The 27,108-nt window shown below is 39.4% G+C and overlaps 1 protein-coding gene across 1 annotated transcript; it reads left to right on the plus strand.

The window, feature by feature from the left end:
* Positions 1-3,118: 3,118 nt before the first annotated feature.
* Positions 3,119-20,764, plus strand: LOC117296142 (follistatin-like). The gene is made up of 6 exons (XM_033779020.1): positions 3,119-3,329; positions 15,079-15,276; positions 16,092-16,328; positions 17,121-17,348; positions 17,744-17,977; positions 19,416-20,764. The coding sequence occupies exons 1-6, from the start codon at positions 3,242-3,244 to the stop codon at positions 19,703-19,705; spliced, it is 1,275 nt and encodes a 424-aa protein (XP_033634911.1). The 5' UTR covers positions 3,119-3,241; the 3' UTR covers positions 19,706-20,764.
* The last annotated feature ends 6,344 nt before the right edge of the window (positions 20,765-27,108 follow it).

Raw genomic sequence — 27,108 nt, forward strand, 5'->3', positions numbered from 1 at the left:
AACGCGGCAATGATGACGTCATTGTCGGCGCTCCAGAGAGACACCGAGCTGTGACGCTGCTACACAGCCGTCACATGTTCCGACTGTGTCCCGACGGAACTAGATTTATTACCGATCTGTTTTATGTCGGCGAAGGAAGGTTGGGTTCAGGAGGGGCCCTTCACCCTTTTACATGGGATGACCCACACCAGAACACCATCATCATTCGATTTAAAGACTCTTGCTACTATTGGTTATTACTCAAAATAATTATTGGCATAAAACCTTACTTGATTACGAGTAATGGGGGAGAGGTTGGTGGCATAAAACATTGTGAGTAAACAGCTCCCTCTGAAGTGACTTTGTTTTCGAGAAAGAAGTTATTTTCCACAAATTTGATTTCAAAACCTCTGATTTAGAATTTTAGGTCTCGAAGTCAAGCATCTGAAAGCACAAAACTTCGTGTGACCTTGGTACGACAAGGGTGTTTTTTGACCGATTGAGCTCAATTTTTCACAGGTTTGTTATTTTATGCACATGTTGGGATACACCAAATGAAAGGACTGGTCTTTGCCAATTACCAATAGTGTCTAGACTCTTTAAAGGCAGCGGACACTATTGGTAATCACTCAAAATAATTATTAGCATAAAACCTTTCTTGGTGACGAGTAATGGGGAGAGGTTGATGGTATAAAACATTGTGAGAAACGGCTCCCTCTGAAGTGCCATAGTTTTCGAGAAAGAAGTAATTTTCCACGAATTTGATTTCGAGACCTCAAGTTTAGAACTTGAGGTCTCGAAATCAACCATCTAAATGCACACAACTTCGTGACAAGGGTGTTTTTTTTTTCTTTCATTATTATCTTGCTAGTTCGATGACCGATTGAGCTCACATTTTCACAGGTTTGTTATTTTATGCATATGTTGAGATACACCAACTGTGAAGGCTAGTCTTTGACAATTACCAATAGTGTCCACTGCCTTTAAAGGTATGGGCACTATTAAGTATGGTAATTACTAAACAAAAATTGTTTAGCATAACAAACCTACTTGGTAACGAGGAGAGCTGTTGATAGTGCAAAACATGTGAAAAACGAATTTCCTCTGAAGTAACGTAGTTTTTGAGAAAGAGGTAATTTCTCACCCAACCACAGGTCGAAGCCTTTAATCAGCATCTGAAAGCCCACGTATGTGCAACAATGGTGTTTTTCTCTCAACATTCTCTAACGTTTTCGATGACAAATTTTTCACAGGTTTGGTATTTTCTGCAAATGTTGGGACACACCAAGTGACAATACTGGTCTTTTACAAAAACCAATAGTGTCCAGTGCCTTTAAACCTTCCTTACTACACACTAATAAAGGTTCCCTGTATTCAATACCAACGATACAAATTCTCAAAATAAAAAGGTACCAGGCCAGTCTACCGTAAATTTAAGCAAAGGTTTGAAAGGGTAAGATGCCCTATATACACATTAGTGATACTGACAAAACAACCAGCTTTTTCAAAACAAGACATTTCTTTTTTCAAGATGTTGTTATTACCGCATTCTGACCTTGTGTGTATCATCACCAAGCCTCGGTTCGAAGGGAAAATAAACGACATATTTCTAAAAACAACTTTTTGTTTGGGCACTAATGACTAAAGAGTGCTTTGAAAACTTATTAATATCTCAAGTAATCCCATTTTAAACGCCCATGGCACATCGTGATTTTTCATATTTGGCGCAGCATTTTCGCCTTAAATTTTACAAACTCACATAGCCTGCGCAAAATGATGGTTAATGTTGACAATGCTCTCTTCACGCCAACTAATGTTTGGACTCCGCAAACGAGGTGAAACTTCACGTCAAAAACGTGATCATCAATTAATTCAAAGTATATTACAAAACCTAACACTGATTGGAATTACATTTTGAGCTAATATTTTAACTAAAACTGGGTCGCGTCTCAAAGCACATTTACTATATTACACTAGAAATATTACTGTATACAGCTATGCATACAGCCTTGTTTCACTGTGACGTCACTAACAGGTGGTTAAAAAAGGAAAATTGATTGCTTGACAAAGAAATGTGGGCTAAACTTCCTGAGTGCAGTAACAGGTTTGAGTCCCAATTGTGTCGGGGGCGGGGGGAAATTATTTATTGTCAATGGGAAGTGGACAGGGATATGACGTTAGGAATGGGTGGCCCAAGCATTTTGGCCGGGATTAGGTCGAGTACTATTTTACAATAAGTGGGTCACTCAAGAAGAAACTCATAACTAAATAGTAAACTTGCGGGTACAACCATGTGTAAATCTCTTTTGAATGAGTGGTGGCTCTGAAAAGAGCCGGTTGGGTCTCGACGTTTCGAACAGTATACTCTACTCGTCTTCATGAGAAACCTGAAGTGGGTCACTCGTTTTGTCGACTCAAACGTTTTGCACGTGTTTTACATCAACATCTTCTCCAACAAGCAAACACGCCAATCAGGTTGATAACAACAAAAACTGCTAAATGGGTTGTTTTATTTTACCAAATAAGGCTTGGTCGACCTTCAAGACACTTTGAAACACCACGGAGGAAGAATCCTCCATGGACACACCAGGTGCAGTGGGGAGACCGATGCGCCTTATATTGTTTTGTGGGTTTGTGTTTATTGCTATATGGTATACCCATTCCAACATCACAGACACCAGCAATCACCTTTAAAGGGTCAAAAGTGTCTTAGCACCCCGAGGGGAATTCTCTTTCCCAACTGAACATTTCCTCCCCCGCCCCAACCCCAACTCCTTGGAAAAAAAACCACAATCATAACCAGATTATGGTCGATGACCCAGTGGCATCTCTCTAGACTTGTGGACAAGTCGTTAAATGTCTGTCGCGGTGATAGCGTTCCGACTCTCTCGCGATTCCCGCGGTATTGTCGCGAGACTACTGCTCCCACAACTACGGTGGGCAACCATCAGTTCGAGCGGGAGCAGAGATCTCGCGAGAGCACCGCCACAACTCGTCTATCTCACCGCATGGGACCATTAACGACTTGTCACCAAGTCTAGCATCTCTCTCCTCATTGTATTCTCCATTACGCAGCAGCCGATAGCGCACTTGAGGCGAGAGCGATCATCTGCGGATGGTAAATGATGTCACCTCTCTTTTTTGTTGTGTGGATAGTGAGCCCCACTTGGGATGGTGCGTACACGTACGTACAAAAGACTAGCACACCTTCCGAGTGGCCACACAAGATTTGTCGTGCACACAGCAAGCGGACATCATCATCATGAAGACCCTTCAACGGATTGTGGCGGCGGTCATGCCGTGTGTGGCGGTCGCATTTGCTCTATTAGTTCTATCGTTACCGGTACATGGTAAGTGGTCACATTCTTTTCTGTCTTTTTTTTTTTTTTTACCCCCAAAGCAAACATTTCTTTGGGATTGTAAATGGTGCAGGAAATAAATTTGTATTTGAGGTTTTTTTTCTTCTTTACAATATTAAGATTATTGGCTAGGTCTTCACCAAGTATACCGATGCAATTGATAGTTTTGATTGTTGATTCTTTGCCGATTATGTTGTTTTGATTGGTATAAATAGAGCAAGGATAACGACCAAAAACATCACTGTGTGAATGTTAGGCCGTGTGGTCAGCGTGCGGACGAACGCGTTTCAACCGTTTTACACCACATGTTGCATTTTCTCAAAAAAACACACAAAAAAAACCACCGATTACCTACCAAGGAAATGAAGATTCTGTTTCAGTTTATAGAAGCAAACATGTCAAAATATTGCAGTTAATTAATTTAAGTAATGCCATTAATACCATTCCTTCATACACGGTGAACACAAACACCAGAGTAAAGGGGAAAACATTTAGACAAGACCCGATGCTGACATTTGGGCCAATTTGAACCAAGAAACTACCCTATAGTTTGTTGAGAAACAACGCGTGCTATGTGGAGCATCACGGTCGTACATTTCAGACCCCTAAGTAGGGAAACTCCTTTTATTGTGGAGTTGGGAATGATGATTTATCTGAATGAAAACTTCAGATTGCATATAATATAAATGGAGGAAGGCGATAGAACATAAATTGAAGGATACAACACATGGTTCAGCTGTTGCTCTTAAACTTTCCTAATTGTAACAAAACATCAAATGAGCACAGTTTTTCCTTTTGATGGTTTAAAAATCACAATTCGATTTCAAAAGGCGAGAGGTCCAGATTATTATAAATAATACCCGCTGGTATGCACCCTACAAAATGATTGTTTCCGAGTTGAAATTGCTTAGGACATTCGTGGGTGGGATGGGGGTTGGGATAAGTTAGCCAAATTTGCTCTTAATGCTGTGACCTTCAGCGGCCGGTCTACCGCACATGTGCTTCGTGTATCATTCTCAGTTCAGTAACTGTTTTTCAAGCAGTTTAGAAGCACCATTCTATGGAAGCACGAACTACAAAACCAAATCCGCTTTTAGAACATAATGTACGTCCTTACTCTATGGTGTAACGAATGGGTTGTTGTGTGGGTCTGAACATATCTTTCCTTTTGTATTTTGTCAATGTTTTTGTATGATTTGAAGTGAGATTACCCCCTTTTTATAACACTAACAGTGTATCCCACATTGTACTATAGAGGCTTCTTATAAAACTAACACATGAAACGAATAAACTGATGTTTTATACAGCGCTTAAAATAAAAGGGCTAGGCCTATACCTTTGGTAACTACTAAAAAAAATAATGACCATACAAATTACATTGGTAAAGATGTCACATACTATAAACCTCTCTCCCCATTACTCGTTACCAAGTAAGGTTTTGTGCTAATAACTATTTTGAGTAATTACCAATAGTGTCCACTGTCTTTAACCAAAGTTGAATTGCTGATTCGATCATATTTTAATGGAATATGTTTAACATGTAAGACTTATTGTTTAATGGTGGATTCTCCAACAAGTCTTAAACCAAGCAAGCTTGAGAACATGTTGGTCGATGAATGAGTTGTCAATGAATGAGTTGCAAATGAGCACTAACACCTAAATGACAGTTACCTCAATGCCGCCAAGACTTGCTCTATCAAAGTTAGACCTACCGGTTCGAATCCCCAAGTTGGCTTAATTTCCACAAACCCTACAATGAGTGGTACAATTCAGAGTCATTGGTTAAACAGTGATTGGTTAAAATAAGCCTCCAAACAAGAAAGGTCGTGCTACTCACTCCTTTCTCGACAACCTGAGCATTTTTTTAATGCTATTAAAATAAAATAAAACATTTGTTATGACGCGTTTCATGAAACGAGGCATTAAAGCACTTGGGTGGATTTCACAAAGAGTTAAGACTAGTCTTAACTCGAGTTAGGACGAGTTACTCGTCCTTACTTAGGACTAGCTGTACGTTTTTGATATCTCTTAGGACTAGTCCTAAGTTAGGACTAGTCCTAACTCTTTGTGAAATCGACCCCTGGACACTATTGGTAACTACTCAAAATAATTGTTAGCATGAAAAATTACTTGGTAACAATTGCAATGAGAGCTGTTTATAGTATAAAACAGTGTGAGAAACGGCTCCCTCTACAGTAACGTAGTTTTAAAGAAAGAAGTAGTTTTCCACTAAAATATTTGAATTTGATTTCAAGAACTCAGAATTAGATTTTGAGGTCCCGAAATCAAGCATCTAAATAAACGCACACAACTTCGTGTGACAAAGGGTATTTTTTTCTTCCATTATTATCTCGCAACTTCGACGACCAATTGAGTTCAAATTTTTACAGGTTTGTTACTTTGTGCATATGTTGAGATACACCAAGTGAGAAGACTGGTCTTTGACAATTACCAAAAGTGTCCAGTGTCTTTAAATATGTAGGCCTATGTCCAGTTGGCTTTCAATGTGTCGTGCTACCCACTTTTTATAAGAACTGTTTTCTCGACAACCTGAACACAATATTAAAGGCAGTGGACACTATTGGTAATTACTGAAAATAATTATTAGCATAAAATCTAACTTGGTAATGAGTAATGGGGAGAGGTTGATAGTATAAAACATTGTGAGAAACAGCTCCCTCTGAAGTAGTGTAGTTTTCGAGAAAGAAGTAATTTTTCACGAATTTGATTTCGAGACCTCAAGTTTAGAATTTGAGGTCTCGAAATCAAGCATCTGAAAGCACACAACTTCGTGTGACAAGGGTGTTTTTTTCTTTTACAGTTATCTCGCAACTCCGACGACCAATCGAGCTCAAATTTTCACAGGTTTATTATTTTATGCATATGTTGAGATACACCAAGTGAGAAGACTGGTCTTTGACAATTACCAATAGTGTCCACTGTCTTTAATGCTATTTCTTATAACAGTTATTTTTATGATGTGTTTCATGAAACGAGACATGAAGTATTGATGTTCCCTTGGGGTGAGACATTACGTCGTTTCACACAGAGGTTCATACAATGCTGTTGTCCATATCTCAACTAAATCGTGCTTGGATGGCACATTGCCTCCAAATACACCGTGACGTCATCAGGGAGACTGCTATATTTAGGTCTTTTGAATTTCATGACATCAACTCTCTCTTGTCTGTTGATAAGCAGATAATTTTAATTAAAGGCACTGGAAACGTTTGGTAATTGTCAAAGACCAGTCTTCTCACTTGGTGTATCCCAACATGTGCGTCAAATAACAAATCTGTGAAAATTTGGACTCAATTGGTCATCGAAGTTGCAAGAGAATAATGAAAGAAAAAACACCCTTGTTGCACAAATCTGTGTGCTTTCGGATGCACAATAAAAGGCCCCGGGCGTGAAGTACTCACATTTTTGGAGTGAGAAATAACCTTGTTCTCACAAACTACGTTACTTCAGAGGGAGCTATTTCTCACAATGTTTTATACTACCAACAGCTCTCCATTGCTCGTATACCAAGTGAGTTTGAATGCTAACAATTATTTTGAGTAATTACAAATAGTGTCGAGTGTCTTTAACCATTCAAGGACACCGACCCCCACCCCCCCCCCCCCTCCAATAAGAAAATGAGACAACTAGAGATCCCGTTCTTTGAACCCGTGTTCTCTTCTCTCATTTCCGCCGTCTCAGTTTAACCCGTGTTTCGATTAGAACATTATTGTACCCGTGTAATTATCTAAACATTCATTGATGCTTGAGGGTGGGGTGATTGCCAGCAGAGCTCTACCGTCTAGCGGCTTCCAATACCGGCCATAACCCCCCCCCCCCCCCCCTTCCCAGCTCAGTCATGTCATTATTCCGGGAAATTAATGTGTCTGGGTAAAGTGTGGACTGTGGTGGAGAGGACCTATTTGCAATGCAAATCAGAGAGGACATTACCTGCTGGGAGACATTCGACTATTACGCAGTCATAAACCTCCCATCCGGGGAATGTATTAAGTCGCTTGCATAATAATAACCCTGATGCGAGCTTAGTCTGCAAATCGCCATGGGTTGTTTTATTAATTAAATAAAAAAAATAAAAAAATTGTAATTGATCCCATAGTTTGTTATATATAAAAAAAATTATTCGAGATATATTCAGATGAGATTGAGAATTTTTTTTCCCATTATTGTGTATCTCTTTAGGCCTACTTATTACTTTCATTTAAAGGATTTGGGTACTTTTTGTAACACAAAACACAATGTCCACAGATTGACATTAAACTTACACCATTTGAAGATAATGATAGTAGAAAGCGGTCCTTACAATATTAGTTGCTGAGGTGCTGTAGTTTTTGAGAAATGAGTAAAACAATGTCATGAAAATAAGTTTTTACATGCTAAAATAATTTTCGTCTCATGATCACTGAGACAGAGAGGTACATTATTTTCAGACGTTGTTTTACTAATTTCTCAAAAACTACAGCACCTCAGCAAGTAATTTTTTCAGGAAAGCTTTCTACTGTTATTATCTTCAGACTGTGTAAGTTTAATGTAAATCTGTGGACATTGTGTTTTTTTGTCCACAACAAGTACATAGGCCTAGACACTTAAAGGGTATTATACAGTAGGCCTATTATAGTAAAAGAATAAAAACATTTGTTCTAGTTTGATTTTAAAGTGCGAAGATCAATTTTTTTATCCTGTGGAATATCTCCCCCTGAAAGGTAGTCGTGAATTCGAGAATACTGTACCTGAACACCTATTTAAAAAAATATAAAAAAAGTTTTTATAAACGCAACGCAAGTTTTTGCATGACAATGCTGACAATTTCGCATTGCTTTTTTAGTATTTTCTCCTGACTCACCCAACAGATAAAGCCCAAATTGTTCACAAGGTTTGTTATTTCATGTATAATGGTCGAAGATCACAAAACATGAACACTCTGTCTACGTCTATTTAGTCAGCTCCATCAATCCTATATCCTTTTATAAACTCGGCGCCATGTAACGTATACAGGAATAATTCATTTCTAGAAGTATACAATATCAAGAGAAGTCACCAGTAAAATTGAAATAACAGATTGTTTTGAATCCGAACATTATCAAAAACATTATATTTGGTGCAACATAATGATACGGCAGGGGCTGGGATTTCTACCCACGGAAGTCTGATTTCCCAAAGAAGTGTCATTTAGGATGGTTCACCTTTTGCTATTGGTAAGAAGAAAACACTGACCAGTTTTCTGTTTTGAAAAATTGGTATAGCTGCATCACAATACTGTCAAATGATCGCTCTCTCTCTCTCTCTGGAAATTTTGTATTCGTTGAGGTTGGAAAATCATACATTAACTGTTTGTCCAATACTCTTCAGGTAAAACAAACAGTTAGCCGTTAACATAATATGCAATTCTCAAACCTCATAACTCAAATCTCATATACTATACTCAAACCTCATTTCTCAAATCTCATTAACTTCACTCAAACCCTCAAACCTCTCTAACTTTACTATTGGTAATTACGGTACCCAAAATAATTGTTAGCAGAAAAACCAACTTGGTAACAAGCAACGAAGAGCTTTTAATTAATTAATATTAAAAGACTTCAGGCTAGGCCTTTTTATTTATGCATTTGTGTAACAAGGCTGTCTTTTATTTCATTATTCTCTTGCAAACTCGATGACCAAATCGAGCCCAAATGTTCACAGATTTGTTACTTCATGCATATGCATATACACCAAGTGAGAATCCTTGACAATTATGAAGGTGTCAAGTGCCTTTAATGAACACGTGTCATTATACCTTAAGGCCGACAACCCATAGACAAGACATTGAGAGTATTGAAGTAGTATCTTGAGCTAATGCTTCGATCCAATCCACCCATTAAGTTCTACAGCCGTGTGAAGTACCGGCTCCATCTCTCCTAGAATTACAATCGATATATCTGGGGTTGCGATTGCAGGTTTGTTGGCTTTCGGAGCCCCGACGTGCTCAATTTAAAAACTAAATTTACCACAGCGGTCTGGTGTACCGCCTTCGTCTGAGTAGAGTATACTGTTCGAAACGTCGAGACCAAACCGGCTCTTTTCAGAGCCACCACTCCTTCAAAAGAGTTTTTACTCATGGCTCTACCCGCAAGTTTACTATTCATAATTATATTTATAGTAACTCTCAATTATTCTCATACACAAGCGCCTGTGGGAGGGGGGGGGGGGGCAGACCACTAAGCCTCCCACATTGGCTCGTATGCATTTGTATGCAGGAACTGGATCTGGATGCATCTTCTCATCAAGGTTCTTTTTTAGAGCCAAACGAGAAGAGAGGAAATAATGAAGAAATTTCGCTTTGATATGTGGGAGGACAACTTTAGAGAATTATTTCAGGGAAAACACATGCCGTCAAGGAGGGACTAAAAACTCAATCCACATAGTGCCCCCGGTAGGGGTCCCAGAGGTGGAAGGCGAGGCAAGACACCACTACAAAAACCTAGACACTTGTTAAGGTTTTTCCAAATATTTATTTCAGTCGCGTAGAAGACTTTGAACGTCCTGTTCGTTTTTATTAACCAATTTAACACCGGAGAGTACAATACTAAAAAAAAAAAACTAATACCAATTCAATCAATGTCAATGGAACAAAACATAGGTTTTAAATTTACGTCTTGGATAAAGAATATTCACTTTTGTCTTTACCCATAATACACCAATGTGTGTTAGCACTGTATACTCGGTATTTTTCCCGAGTTCTGTGAACAAAAAATCACAGGCATATTATTACTCGGGTGTGATTCGAACCCACGACCTTTGCAATTCTAGAGCAGTGTCATACCAACTAGACATTACAACACATAAAACATTATCCTATGCAAATGTCTTTTCTGAGAACTTGATATTGAATAAGGAGCTAGTTGCGAATATTGAATAAGGAGCTACTACTGGAGTGTTTCCATATCAAGGATCTGAATGGTGTGTCGACGAGTTCATCCACAGGGGACCCTCCACAGGGTGTATATATAAAGGGTGCGGGTTCAACCTCATTGCTGAATAGCACCAAGCTCGGGCAGGGTTTAACTCGAGTTGAACACGATTGTTATCATCGGTCGTTATCGGTGTGGTTTTATCAATTTACACTTTGATACCTTGAGCGTTCTTGAAGAATGTAGCCATTTAAATATGTCATCAGCTGTGGCTAGTCCTTGCTCTGTCTGGTCCCTTTCAGTGGGAACATGTAGGACATGGCGGGCGCTACACACCCAAGTTTGAAAATGTGTGTAACACCAACGCTTAATAGATCTGCCGTAGGAGGTGTATTAACTGCTAGTGTTACTAAAAAATACACTAACCACTTCACACAAAGTGCCTTTGTCTAGACTGGTTAATGACACTGGCCGCTATAGTGCGTCGATTGCAATGGAAATTTCATAATTTGATTTATGCCTCTTGTGCGTTCCATACCACGAGCCGATCAAGCCGCGCACTACACTATTTTTCTATAACTTTCACCTGATGAATACGATCAGAGCACACTGATCGAAATGTCTAGTCCTTACAGCACTGGGTTTTTAGAACCACAACTGATAAGACAGATGTCATGATGGATGGCATGGAGCATGCACGGAGTCACCGTAAATTTGACTAGTTTTCCCATAACAACAAAATAGAGCATCATCTACTTCCCACAAGTAGGTGTGGGTGCTATACGTATGAAACCATCATACTTCAAAGCTTGTCAAAAAAGGTCTCCAAACTCAAAACCTATAATAGAAACTTGTTAAGCTCAGTGGATGAATTTTCAAAATTCGATATGCAGAAATCTGAGCTCTTTTTTGACATATGCGTTTTATTTGCAAAACATGTTTGTTTCGGACTCGACCCTTCGCGGGACGGTAACTATAGGGATAGGTTCATCCTTGGATTGACCGCCTTCAAAACTTCTCACTAAAGATAGTACGGTTCCCTGAGCCCTCTGCATTAGAAGGTCCTGTAGGAACACCCACATGGACTAGGAATGGTTGGAAAGGATTAAGGGGTAGATTCTAAGGTTGTTTTGCCCACCCAGAAGCCATGGGGTATCGGTGCTGCACCTGTTTAGGGTATGGAGAGTATCCCTCGCCCTGGATAAACCAGTTAACTAAATTCTTCCACCATGCACTTATCTAGAAAGACCTTATCGCGTGCAGTTTCTAGAGTTCCATAATCAGTTTCAGAGTTCCATAAACTACTATTGCACGACCCTTTATGTGTGGACGTCTGGATGCAAGACTCCATCACTGACTATATATTGGATAACATTCCACAAGACAGAAAGCAAATCAAGATCAAACTTGGGAAGAAGGCTGCGAAAGCCTGATTCAAAACCACCCAGTGAATTCACACGACTTCAATATGAAAAACAGAGTTGGTATTCGGACCTCGGTTTTGATTCCAGATGCTAGGTCTATTTCAAAATTGCGGCTTTCAACACGGGCAGTGAAAGGTGGAGGAACTGTTACCCAAGTGTAGTGGTCGTCTGTTTGGGATTATTTTTTACCAAAAATACCCAACCGTTGTCATCGGAGTAGGGTCTCCACTCCCCACTCATTAGTTCGATAACGCTGATAAGAATTCGATTACAGGAGTAAATTAGCTGGCTTCTTGTGAAACGTCGTCTCAACCAACCGTCACACTTCTAAGTGTGCTTTTTGGCTGAAATGCTGCAAACAGGTGCCTTCCCCCAGACACAATATTATTAGTCAACTAGTCAGCTCCATGACACACCATGAACAGTGAACGAAAGTTGGCTCATTCACGTCATGCAAACCGTCACTAATATCAGACACGAATCAATCAATCAACAATGAACTATAAATGAATGAATAAGACTTTTAACAAAAAGGGATGCAAAGTGAAGCAACGTGACTGGACAACTTTGATAATTGTCAAGACAAGTGTTTTCACTCGGTGTATCCCAACATTTGCATGAATCTGCGGAAATTTGGCCCAACAGTTGCAACAGAACAATGAAGAGAAAAAGAGGTTGCGCAATGAATTCTTCCAGATGCCTAATAAAAGGCTTTAGGCCTGAAGTCTTTTAGTATCTAAGGGAGAAATTACGTAATATTACTTCAGCGGGAGCCGTTTCTCACAATGTTTATACTTTCAACAGCTCTCCATTGCTCGTATACCAAGTATGTAGATATTGCTAACATTTATTTTGAGTAAAATCACCAATAGTGTCCAGTGCCTTTAACACATTGGCACGATTAAAAATAAATGTCAGCAAGTGCTGACAATGTGCCTCGTTTATGGCGGCAAAAAAAAAGTGAGAGACGAGTTCAATGTAATGGAGTCATTATAATGATGTGAATGTATGCTATGCTCGACTGCCTGGTCATTACCCACCGATAAGTTTAGCAAGGGGAAGGACGTTTTCTCGGCTGAGACATCCTTTATTCAAGTGTATCATCCGGTTATGGGATTGTGTGAACATGTCATTTCGTCGATTCTTCAATAAATCCTCGTGGGTACACATTACACCATTGGAATTATTTATGCATGATATATGTTGCACGTACTTGTTTGATTAACAGTCTGTCCTAAAAATTCAACACATTGAAGGATTTGAACAATCCTTTTTTTTTCACAAGGAAGTTAAGTCACGTTGATCTGAGCAATTAAATGACTTCTGACGAAAATATATGGTACGACTTTTTACGTTTAAAGACCTGCCATGTTCCAGACGACGATCTGAACCAGCGTGGTGTTTTTATTTCCTTCTTAATTTCATCATGACTTGTTGTAAAAAAAAAGAAAAAAAATCGAGAAATGATTTTTGTTTAACGCTGACTATTATGAATGGCCCCTAAAACCACGGTGAGAAAAAGGAAAACGCACATGTGTCTTGAGCATTCTTCATGCCTCCATGAGAGGGCGCCCTACTCAATGACGTCACGTGTTTAAAGTTTATAACCACGGGTTTCTCCATGGTAAAGCTAAGGCGGTGGTAGTTTCATTGTACCCATTAAAACTGCAGATTTCCTTTCTGCCAAAAGTCGTCAACATAACACTGTACAACACGTGGGACCTAACTAACTGACATTTTAATGAACTTCAAACTGTGTGGGTTTTTTTTTTTTTTTTGGGGGGGGGACACACCTCGACCGCAGACATTTTATTACTGATCCTATACACTGGGACCAAAAGAACAAAGACATGTTAACTATCAGCGTGAAAATTTGATAATCTCACATGATTAATCTCAATTTTACCAAGAGTCAATGTGTTATTTGTCAGTGTGCCTATATCATGTGTTTACTTCTCTTCTCCTTTCTCGAACTCTGTGAATTTTAAGTTTCATAATTTTGTTTTCCACACTTCATGTTTCGAGTATGTCAGTCGTCGCTCACCAACCACCCCCACCCCGCCCCCTCTGTTATATGTAGAGTAAATTTATGTTTCATAATTTTGTTTTCCACTCATCATGTTTTGAGTATGTCAGTCGTCGCTCATATTGGTATGATCCGACCGGATTTGGTCCTCAATCCCAGCGGAACACTTCCAGGAACTTTGGTACCCATTATTAGTTTCTGGTTCACGGCTTCACACCCATGCACAGACCACCCAGATTGTCCCCTATAAACCATGAACTCTTTGAGGAACTCCAAAACAACCTGCGATTATGACTAAAAACCGTGACCCCCCTGAAATGTCAACTTTTTGTGAGTTTGATAAATCACTCAATTATGGAAAGAGGTATTGCAGAGTCCGCCCATTTTAGTGTGGTGGTCCAGTGGGAATGCATAGTTGTAAAGAGAAGTGCACGTGTGTGTGCAATAACAATAAAAACACATTTCGGGGGGTTAGCCCTTCACTCTCTTATAATGTTGCCAAAAGTGTAAAAGCGGTGAAACACGATCGTCATCTTTATTATGCTCTAGTAAGTCACCCTTAACTTGTCATTTTGATTTGTGGTTAACCAGGTGACAAACAGACTAAAATTTTCAACGACCGCATGCAAAAAAAGGGGAAAACTGGAACAAAAGACGAACCATGCCATCGCATTTTGTTTCAAAAGTGAACGACCGATGTGGCAGGAGACTCTGTCCCACGTACAAACTTCTTCGGATAGCGCCCTCTTTTGAAAACCAACCTCCTTCAGCCCATGTCAATTTCCAAAGAGTCCCTGAAGACAGCTTTCCCATTAAGACACAGTATCTCAAAATAATAATAGTAATCCAGCGCTGGACTTTCAATGAAGATCAAACCACAAGAGATCCTTTAGCTCCTTAATAGTGTTCACCCACTTAAGAAAAATACTTTGGTTTAATTAATCGGCACTGTGGTGAAATCCATTCTTACATTTGTATTCAACAAATAATATCGGACTTTAGTTTCTGACCCGATGGTGCAATATTAGAGTATGTTGGAAAAACAGTTTTAATTCAAGCAAGGCTGCAGGTGAAATTAGTCTGTATAACATTGCAACATTGCCTACATGGGATCAAGTGGGGCTTGATGACGTAACCAGACATTCGTTGGTTCAAATCCAACCCGAGTAATATGCCTGTTTTTTGTTTGCTTGGTTTTTTTTTTCGTCTTTTTTTTTACAGAGCTCCTCGGGAAAGTACTTAGTGTATATACAGTGCTAACACACATTGGTGTATTAATAAAACCAAAATTAATATTCTTTATCACCGATGCAAATTTCCCTCCATTGAAGTATACCAGACTATCAGGATATAATGGCTTATTGTTATGTTTTCTTCGCCAGGTCTGAGTTGCTGGGGATTGAGAGAGAATGGAAGCGGGACGTGCGAGCTCCTGATTCAAGAGAATGTCACTATGGAGGAATGTTGCTCACATAACGGGGATAGTATATCCTTCTCTACGATGGAGAATCTCGGACCCGGTGACGTCTTCAGGTATAAAACGCTCTACGGAGGGGTACCAAACTGCACCCTTTGCGAAAGTACGTATAATAAGGTGTAAAATAAATAACTAAAATCATTTATTTTAAATGTTAGTCGCCAGACATACAAGCAAGGTGTGTGCTACAACCAACTATTTTTCAAGAGGCCGTTGCCACCTACTCCTGGGGTTGAAACATGGTTACCCCTTTACAGTCCATACGGGTGTAGGCTTGGGTTATAACCAATCAGAAGCCTGGCTGGTAGACTACCTCCCCAACTTTAAGAAGCAATCATGAAAGTGTCTCGCTTAAAGACAGTGGACACTATTGGTAATTGTCAAAGACCAGTCTTCTCACTTGGTGCATCTCAACATATGCATAAAATACCAAACTGTGAAAATTTGAGCTCAATTGTCGTCGAAGTTGCGAGATAACTATGAAAGAAAAAACGCCCTTGTCACACAAAGTTGTGTGCTTTCATGCAGATGCTTGATTTCGAGACCTCAAATTCTAAATCTGAGATCTCGAAATCAAATTCGTGGAAATTACTTCTTTCTCGAAAACTACGTCACTTCAGAGGGAGCCATTTCTCACAATGTTTTATACTATCAACCTCTACCCATTACTCTTTACCAAGTAAGGTTTTATGTCAATAATTATTTTGAGTAAATACCAATAGTGTCCACTGCCTTTAAGGAGACAAGTGTCACGACCCTTTTCTGAAATTTATTGCTCTGCAATTAAAGTGTACCTTATGTAACTCATTATGAGCCCCACTAGTCTCTTTTCAGCCGTGTCCGCTGATCGCTCCAATCTGATAAACTTAAACGCCGATTTAAACCACCAATATCCTGTCTTCGTTTTCATAACTTCAGAAACATGCAAACAGACGCAGTGCAAGGATGGCCGTAAGTGCGTCATCAAGGGTGGCCGACCGAGGTGCGTTTGCAAGCCAGACTGTACACAGAGCGAGAATAGTACGTCACACAGGGGACCTGTTTGCGCCACCAACGGCAAGGAGTACAAGAGTATGTGCGCCTTTCTCAAAATGAAATGCCGACAACAAGACCAGTACTTAGAGTTGGATGTCGCCTACAATGGACTATGTCAAAGTAAATCAAATACACATTTTACACTACTTATAACAACTTATTGTATGTTAAATGGTTTGTGATCAATCTTTGCTATCATTGTTTCAAGCTATGCCCATCAAAGTGGAAACCTTTGGTTATTATCGAAGACCAGTATTCTCACTTGGTGTATCCCAAAATATATGCATAAGATGCAAATCTTAGAACATTTGGACTCGGTTTGTCTTCGAAGTTGCAAGAGAATACTGAAGAAAAAAAACTTTTGCACACATTTTTTGTGCTATCATCGGATGCCTGAGAAAATGATTCAGGCCTGAACTATTTTATTAATTTAGTGAGACATACTTCTTTCTCAAAGCTACGTCACTTCAGAGAGAGCCTTTTCCCACAATGTGTTTATACCATTTACAGCTCTCCATTGCTCGTTACCAAGTAAGTTTTTTTGTGCTAAGAATTATTTTGAGTAATCACCAATATATAGTGTCTAGTGCCTTTTGTGCTATTTACACGATAGCAATTACACTGGGGTCCCTTGCTTAATTTTGGCATGGTTGTAAAATGTAGTAATGTTTGACAAGATTTTGCAAGAGAACTTGGACAGTAGTCAAAATGGATGTCCTTTACCATGAGGTACACTTAGTAAAATGTTACAATCTTGATACAATTTTAGCAAGGGATCCTTGCTAAAATTGCTCTCGTGTGAAAGGGGCTTTGAACAACTTTGTCCATGTAGATTCAATTTAGCAAGGGATCATTGCTAAATTGCTATCGTGTGAAAGGGGCTTTAACCAACTTTGTCCACGTACCTTGTAGATTCATGTGACAGCGTATCTTGCCTGGGCACCCACAAATGTTGCGTGGAGGATCAGCACGGCAGACCGCACTGTGTGTCGTCTAGCGCCATCAGTTGTCCGGGCCCGTTAAGGGACGCCTTCGTATGCGGTGCTGACGGCGTGACGTATGAGACGTTGTGTCAACTCAGGCGGACTTCTTGTTCCAGGGGGGCCATCGTCCCTGTATTACACACGGGAAAATGTGAAGGTAAGAGATGACGGCATGAAACAGCAGTTGGTCCTGTAGAAACAACGTTGGTTTTAATGATCTACCTTTGGAATGTGTGCAAGTATTGCATGTTATCATGGAGGAAGCTTCCTCAATGGTGTTATCAACACACTTAGAGCAAGAAGATCGGAACCAAAGGATCTATACAAAAAAAATGTAAACAATGTGTTATATACTTTTATCATGGGTAGCCATTTTGTCTGGTTTCCTGTACATCAACTTAAGGTACCTGGCTGCTTTTCATTCCAGTCTAATTTTGGACTAAATGGTAGAAAAGCAAGATGGCAGCGCACCACGATAATAATCCTGCGAGTGATGAATTTGACAAACTTCAGCTTCCCTTCATATTTTTTTTAAATTTATACTCTCATTAGCTTTGACGTCTTGCAACAGCACAAGTTGTGTGAATCGGAAGGAGTGCTATTGGGATCACCCAGCCAACACATCTCGCTGCATCTTGTGTAACTACGACTGCAATGGCTGGCCGGACGAGGCTATACTGTGTGCTTCAGACGGCAAAACGTACCAGAGCTGGTGTGAGATGCAGGAGCATATATGCCAGACGCACGAGTACGCAGAGATGTTAGCGTGGGGAGTTTGCGATGAATGTAGGTATAGAAATAATGAGTTGTATTACTTGAGATTTGGGTTGTAGCTTTGCTCCCCAGCCCCCCCCCCCCACCCACACCCCTCTCCAATCAAGGCAAACTGTGAACAAACTTTTTCTTTTCTGATAGCGCCCTCTTCTTAATTCTCCTCCTCCACCCTAAGTTAATTTTCAATAACGCTGGACAGAGTCTCCGGGGGACAGACACCAACCTATTTACGACACTCGGAAGGGTGACATCAGATGCTTGTGTTTAAGAAGGGCAGATATAGCACCCAAACGCCAATAACAAAAGAGGGCGCTATACATATAGATCGTTCACTTTCGTTGATGACACGAAGCTCCACCCTTAAAGGCGATGGACACTGTTGGTAATTACTCAAAATATTTATTGCCATAAAACCTTACTTGGTGACGACGCCTCCCTCTGAAGTGACGTAGTTTTTGAGAAAAAAAAAAGTAATTTTCCATGAATTTGATTTCGAGACCTCAGATGTAGAATTTTGAGGTTTTGAAATCAAGCATCTGAAAGCACACGACATCGTGTGACAAGGGTGTTTTTTTCTTTCATTATTATCTCGCAACTTCGATGACCAACTGAGCTCAAATTTTTACAGGTTTGTTATTTTAGACATATGTTGGGTACACCAATAGTGTCCATTGTCTTTAAGAGGCCAACATCTCATCCGATTATAACACAATCAAACAAAATTATTTGACAGCGTCGCCGTTAAACTTGAATTTAAGGGCAGGACATCCCCTCACAGTCTTCCTAAAAGGAAGTAATGAAAGGAGGTCAAAGTGTGACCCTTAAACCTTAAAATAGTCAATCAGCCTTGTACTCAAGGAATCTCGCCATCACATTAAAGCAGGTTTAATTACCCTGACACGGCCCGACCGTTCTCGTTTGCATTTTGATGGTTAGAGTCTCGTTGCGGATGTTCTGATTAATTCGGACTACTTGTAATATGCACGATTGGTATTTACCAATCATGCATATGCCTTTGTAAAGGCACAGGACACGTTTGGTAATTGTCAAAGACCAGCAGGGCAGTATTCGTATCCCAACAAGTTATCCTAACAAGCATATATAACAATTCTGTGAACATTTTGACCCAATTGGTCATCAAAGTTGCAAGAGAATCATGAAAAAAATGAAAGAAACAAGTACACCCTTGTTGCAAAAATTTGTGTGCTTTTAGATTCACAATAAAAGGCTTAAGGCCCTTAAGTTTTTGATGATCAGCGCTGTTGATGATTATTTGAGTGAGAGATTACCTTCTTTTCTCAAAAACTTTTACTTCAGAGGAAGCCGTTTCTCAAATAAATGTTGCTAATAATTATTATTTTGAGTAATTGCCAACAGTTTCCAGTGCAAGAACCTAATTTAGAAGAGATTTGTACGATTACCTTTTACTGTTAATTATGTTTTTATACAGACGGACAACCGTTATACACCCCAGACGATGGGTCAGGTTACTCCATGTTCGACTCAGGCTACAGTCAGATCGACTTCACTCCAAGTAGTCGACAGATTCTTGACAACCTGCGCTCGAGCATGTACAATAGTCAAGGGAGAGATGACGAAAACGCCACTACGACGGAGAGCAGCATGTTCAACACAACCCAACAGATCGACGGTACGTTGGACCCTGTCACGCCACAAATACCAGCACCAGAGGCTGACGGGGGCGACGTGATTGGGAACGAGGAAATTGAAAACCCGTAAAATACGAAGTGTATCCGCGTACTGGTTTTCAAACAGACTATTACAGCAAACCCCTACCGTAGCCGCACTGTTGACGTCTAATCAATTGGTACTTGACTGAGAGTCAGGCTGCAACAACCCCCTACCATAGCCGCACTGTTGACGTTTATTCTACTGATATTTGACTCAGAGTCAGGCAACATCAAACCCCTATAGCCGCACTGTTGACGTTTAATCACACTGATATATTTTGACTGAGGGCTCAGGGCAAGCCAGTCGCCATGTTAGAGCTCTGACTAATATTGACTATAAATGTTTTCCATCTACCTACCAGCGCGTGTGTTCAATAGCTAGTATACACCACCGAGCGCCTCAGGTGAGATTTGTATTGATCCCCGCATAGACAGTTCTTCCCCATTGCTATCAGTTTGCTCATCAAAAGGCCACTGAATACAGTAAGCTAGACTTGTGAAGTCTTAAGAGACTTGAACAGGGTCGGGTCAAGTTTAGTTAAGCCATTGTTTGAAATGGCTCCCTGGGCTTTACTTAGAAGAAGCTGTGAATGGTGAACGTGTTTATGTAGCATGACAAGGCTCAGTTCGTGACAACACGGCAGCCATTGCAGGGAGCTTGGCAACATGGCTGCCAAGTGACTTCAAAGTAGTATCGCGCGACCTTTAAACCAGTTTAACAATCGTTACAAATGTATAAGCCAACGTAAAATGTAAAGAGGACAACCTTATTTTGAGTGTTTACTGCTTCAATGTGTTCCGTTTTACCTCAGCTGCTTTAACTTTACAAAAAATGCATACATATATATAGCTTTCCCTAACCACGTCTCATTAACCCGTTTATGCTATTCGCAGTGCAAAATGTACAAATAATCAAAAGGTAAGCGGCATTTGTATATTGAGGTTTAAAAGGCTGTGTACCAAAATGGCGGTTGTGGCTGTGGCTGTATACGCACATAATTATTTACGTTCAAATTGGTTGCTTAAAAGCTTTTGATACCTATAGTTATTGTACATCATGTTGGCCATGACATGAATCCCTACTCACTGTCAATGAAGATGTATGTAATACAATTAGCCTGTAGAAGTTGCAGCTTCATTAGTCGTCAAGTTTTTGGGAAGAAAAACAAAGTGGAAAACACTGAGCAATGCTTCCAGGAGTGTCGCGTAAATCCGTTGTTCATGCTAAAATAATTTTTCGTGAAATTGTTAACTCATTTCTCAAAACTACAGCATCTCAGTATAGGTACAATTGTAAGTACTCTTACATTGGTATCTTTCAACCGCGTGGAGATTAAGCTCAATCTGTTGACGTTCGTGTTTTGTGTAGTACAAAAAGTACCCCAACCCTTTAAATCAGTTCACATATTGTTTACATGTATTTAAAGCAGCTGGCCTCTGGAAGATTTCAAACAAAACAATAAAATAAAATATAAAATCTGCTGATGATAGTTTAGCAGGCGACCAGTCATCGACACTATACACTGATCGTACTTTGGCAGGTAACCTACTTCTTTGAAATACAGCATTGTTTTATGGTGAGGTAATTTTTCTTGTGATTAAGCAGCTCTATAAATTTGGGCATTGATTATTGTTGTTATGTTAATGGGACATTGTTGTTTTCCTCATTCACTAACAGTACTGAGGTAATTGTCTTAAAGGAAGTGGACACTATTGGTAATTACTCAAAATAAGTATTAGCAGAACACCTTAATTGGTAACATTAACAAGTAATGAGGAGCTGTTGATAATATAACACATTGTGAGAAACGGATCCCTCTGAAGTAACGTGGTTTTCGAGAAAAAAAGTGATTTTCCACGAATTTTATGTTGAAACCTCAGATTTAGAATTTGAGGTCTCGAAATCAAAAATCTGAAAGCACACAACTTCGTGTGACAACGGCGTTTTTTCTTTCATTATTATCTCGCAACTTCGACGACCAATTGAGCTCAAACTTTCACAGGTTTGTTATTTTGTGCATATGTTGAGATACACCAAGTGAGAAGATTGGTCTCAGACAATTACCAATAGTGTCCAATGTCTTTAAACACTCTTATTACATTTACAATACAATTAATACACATATTTATTTGTTTCTGACCGCTGTGGTATAGCTGGCGTTTTGTAAAAAGTATTATTATAAATGTAATCCTTTAAGTGTTAATCAAAACTACCTACAATTATTTAAAAGATTAAAATGATTATTATTTAATATTCAACCGTTCTACCTGGGGACTACCTCATTTGTGTGTTCAATAAACCACATTCAGCACATTTGCTTTTACGTCATGATGATGTCATGCTTTGTTGTTATATGTGTTGACAAAATTGCCTGCGTTTACAGATTCACTCATCCTCATTGATATCCGAACCCAACGTAAAAGAAATGTACCACAACGGCTAAAGGGTGTTCAGAGTTAAAAATAAGACACAGCTACAGCTAATTTCCAAGTGACGAACAACCAGCAGCCGACATTTTGACGTTAATCTGCATGGACACTGAGGATGTTTCACATTTACATCCTTTTCTCGCAGTTCCCGCCAAAATGTTGTCACATTCTGACGACGTAATCAGGTTGGTCGTCTGCTCCCAGACGGACACATCTCTGTGTATGTTTTGAACAACATAGACAACAGGCGCGCCATAGCAACTAAAGCTTAGTTTCGAGTGTACTCCTCCAGTACATTTAATTGAGCCAATTTCTTGTTTACGAAAACGGAACATTGGTAAGTCTAATCGCCGACGAGTTTTCACCATTTTTCTCCATGGCGGGAAAAACAAGCCATGTGGAGAGTTTGTGGGAAAACGACATCCATGTGAACTGACATGGCGATGCCTTAGGCAAAACCAAGTTCAGGCAAAAACATGATTTTAAAGTAGTGTATGTCGACCAGTCGATATTTTCTGAAAAAAAAGAAAAAACCACATACACGTTTTATAAAGTTTGTAAACAATAAGTTGTTTTGTTACTATTATAGATTTCTGGTAACGAAACCAAGGATGCCCTATAAGTGTTTGTAGCACTAGTCAGTGTAGCTTGCAAGCCAAAGAAAATCCGAAGAGTGCTTGCTTGCTATTGTGCTCCAGAAACAATGAGGTTAAAGGCAGTGGACACTATTGGTAATTGTCAAAGACCAGTCTTCTTACTTGGTGTATCTCAACATATGCATAAAATAACAAACCTGTGAAAGTTTGAACTCAATTGGTCGTCGAAGTTGCGAGATAATAATGAAAGAAAAAACACCGTTGTCACACGAAGTTGTGTGCTTTCAGATGCTTGATTTCGGGACCTCAAAATTCTAAATCTGAGGTATCGAAATCAAATTCGTAGAAATTTACTTCTCTCTCGAAAACTACATTACTTCAGAGGGAGCCGTGTCTCACAATGTTTTAGACAATCAACCTCTCCCCATTACTCGTAATCAAGAAAGGTTTTATGCTAATAATTGTTTTGGGTAATTACCAATAGTGTCCACTGCCTTTAAACACTATCCCCTTCCACGATAAGTGTTCTGCATTCTTTCACGTACTACCAATCCTTTACGTGACCCACGGTGTATTTTCCCATCCCCAAGGACAAAGCAATATGACAAATGCTCAACGACACAAGTGTAACGACCGGGACTCGAACCCACTCTGCTGAACAAAAACACCAGATACCGAGTCCGGTACCCTTTAATTACAACATTTTCTTACCAGGCAAGAGACACATGGGGATATTTCCAACGAATAATCAACACAAACAACTTAGTGAAAGAACTTCATTTTTTTCTTTTTATCAATGTTGCATAACGTTGCATTGGAAAGTAAAGGGCGAGACCATACGTAAGTCCACCAGACTGAGACGTCTTTGCCAAACAAGCCTTTATTTATGTCGTAAAACAAAAGTATAATTATAGTTAATGATATAATTCTCCCCTCTCTATTTTAATTTATATCTACCGCCATCAATATTGAGAGATTTCCTCCTCAGCAAAACCATGTTGGCCGTTGGTCAAAATATTTTATTGTCTTAAAGAAGGAAGCTTCCCAGACTAGCGTAATTACAACAGATAGCACAGAAAGAACAACAACAAGAAGCTCTGCCCGAAGCTTCTAAACCGCTTTATTGCAGACAATTATTGTCCAATTAGCAGCCATACACTTGTTTGCGCGCCCCGTTCCAACTGGATATAATTCATATGGCAGACATGTTGATTGATACACTTGAAACATAATCATGTTGAACGCTATGTGGCCTTTTCGAGACCACAGCCTCGGCTTTGGATTCGGCTCGGGCTAGCTTGGCCCCACGGTTGTTTTGACAATTGCGCGTGCTTTGCGTATACTCGATCAGGGTTTCAGACGAGAAGACGGAGCCTGAAGCCGAATCCAAAGCCGAAGCCGTGGTTTCGAAAGGGGGCTATGTTAGACAGTCCATTCGTCGAGACCACACCGGCTCTTTTCAGAGCCGACATTCCCTCAAAAGAGACATACACATGATTGCACCCGCACCTTTAATAAACAATATTAAAAGGCATTTATACTGCGCTTTTCCAAAACACGATAAGAGCGCATAACAAAGAAAATGATTAATTAAACAATCTAGAACAAATCATAAATCTACTATTTAGAAAAGAGATAAGTTAAATGTGACAACACAAGATGAATCACGGACAGTAACTGGGAGACTAATTAGTTTACTTATTAGTTTACTATTTATTAATAGTTTCTTCCTATTTATCAACACCATGCAAAGCTTCAAACAATACTAAGTATAAGTCAAAGTTGAAAAAAATAGTTCACTATTAAAGGCAGTGGACACTATTGGTAATTACTCAAAAAAAATTATTAGCATAAAACCTTACTTAGTAACTAGTAATAGGGAAGAAGTTGATAGGGAAGTACAAAACATTGTGAGAAACAGCTCCCTCTGAAGTGACGTAGTTTTCGAGAAAGAAGTAATTTTCCTCGAATTTGATTTTGAGACCTCAGATTTAGAATTTGAGGTCTCGAAATCAAGCATCTGAAATCACACAACTTCGTGTTACATGGGTTTTTTTTTCTTTCATTATTATCTCGCAACTTCGACGACCAAATGAGCTCCAATTTCCACAGGTTTGTTATTTTATGCATGTGTTGAGATAGACCAATAGTGTCCAGTGTATTTAAAACACCGAGTTAAATTTTTAACCAACACACATGCCTCTGCAATGTTAGGTAAAACGTTACACTTCAAAATTCCCGGGTCAGGATGACCCAGTATGAGAAAATGGCCCATTTTATTTTCCGGAAAAGTGTCACCCGAAGTTTGTGTCAATGTGTCCAATAAGTTGACAACTTCTCCTCATTACTAATGATAAATATCTGGAAATGATACTCCACACACTTGCGCATTAGATTTATTTACCAAACATTGGTCAAAATAACTTTACCCAATAATTTGTACCCAGCGTGTTTGGTGTGGATCCTCAAAATATTAACTCTTAACAACGATTACAATGTAGTTCGTGATATCTCCCAATCTCTTATCTACACCTATGACGAGTCGTTGCATCCGTTAATTACAGTTTTGTGAACGTCATGCAAACAACTGATAGGGCTGTTTCAGTGTAAATGTTTCCCAAGTTTATTTTTGGTAAAACATTTTCGATCAAGATACTAGCACAGTCACTCTTTTCAGATCAGGCTTAGAAAAGTGAGAAAACGTGGTACTGTGTTATTATTTTCCACTCAATCTTTTTCCAAAAAACTACATCATTTTAAGTAAACAAATATTTCAAAATAAGTTTTCCATCACGACTATTTTTAAAGTAAGTTATCTATTTTCAATCGTTGTTGTTTGCTTGTCGCGTGTAAATTAAAAAAGTGGAGAAAAATCGCCCAATGATTTTGATCACCACCAATCACTGCCACGTGAATATTCACACAACTATAAGTGTCAATCATCCCTAAGAGGAAAAAATACATTTATGTGAAACTGTAGTTGACATTTTGATAATTTGATATTTGTTATATTTAGCTGTGTCCGGTAGTAATGATGAATTACCGTATTGAGTTTACTTCGTTCCGTTATTTCCTTATGAAGTTATGTAGCACCGCCTAGGTTTCAAGGTCGCATAACTTCACGTTATACATAGGCCTATACAAGGATCATAAAAGGAACCGTGCCACTACCGTGAACTGGCCGATGTGACGTCACGGGAACTGCTATTAGTTAGAAAATCGGTTATTTATGTATTTACGTATGTGATTTTCTTTTATGAAAGGCAGTGGCCACTATTGTTAATTACTCAAAATAATTATTAACATAAAACCTTACCTGGTGACGAGTAATGGGTAGAGGCTGGTGGTATAAAACACTGTGGGAAACGGCTCCCTCTGAAGTGACGTAGTTTTCGAAAAAGAAGTAATTTTCCACGAATTTGATTTCGAGACCTCAGATTTAGAATTTGAGGTCTCGAAATCAACAATCTAACGCTCATAACTTCGCGTGACAAGGGTGTTTTTCTTTCATTATTATCTCGCAACTTCAACGACCAATGAGCTCAAATTGTTACAGATTTGTTGTTTAATGCATTGAGATACACCAAGTGAGAAGACTGGTCTTTGACAATTACCAATAGTGTCCACTGTCTTTAAAGGCACTGTACAACTTTGCTACAAAGACCAGTACTATCACTTGACGTATCTCAACATATGCATACAATTACAAACCTGTAAACATGGGCTCAATTGGTCATCGAATTTGCAAGAAAACCATGATTGCATTACCTACGTGCTTTTATATACTTAAAGAAAAGGCTTCAGGCATGAAGTCTTTTAGTATTTGAGTGACTGAGAAATGACCTCTTTCTCAAAAACTACGTTACTTCAGAGGGGGCCGTTTTTCACAATAAAGAAAGTTTTTTATGATGACAATTATTTTGAGTAATTACCAACAGTGTCCAGTGCCTTTAAGCATCACTTGCCCCGCCCACTTCATTCGTGCACAAGCTTAAGCGAAGATCTTGTCTTAATAATGACAATCAAGATAAGCATAAATGATGAATTGTGCCAGCATTCGACACAGGAAATGTCCTTGTAAACAGATCACCTTGAACATCATTGCTTTCATTTAAAAGACGGACAAAATTAGCCTTCGGATATTTATAAAGCTACTTTGCCATCAGATAATAGAGTGCTTCTGTACTTAAAAGCCGTATCCGAATACGATGTGATTCATTGGTTCAATGGGGGAAATAACCTAGCATTCATCATCCTTGGTGCAATATAGGTGGGTTTAATTAACCCCTATTTAGGCGTCATCGTATGATGATTTTGACCAACTGCCCTGGCTATGGGGTCCACCGGGGTTGGGGAGGATCGGCTGGCCTGACCCCCAGGGATTGGGCTTCTCTCGGCCCGCCTAGATGGGAACCTGGGAAAACCG

This window comes from Asterias rubens, chromosome 10 (assembly GCF_902459465.1).
Source record: "Asterias rubens chromosome 10, eAstRub1.3, whole genome shotgun sequence".
In the NCBI taxonomy this organism is placed as follows: domain Eukaryota; kingdom Metazoa; phylum Echinodermata; class Asteroidea; order Forcipulatida; family Asteriidae; genus Asterias; species Asterias rubens.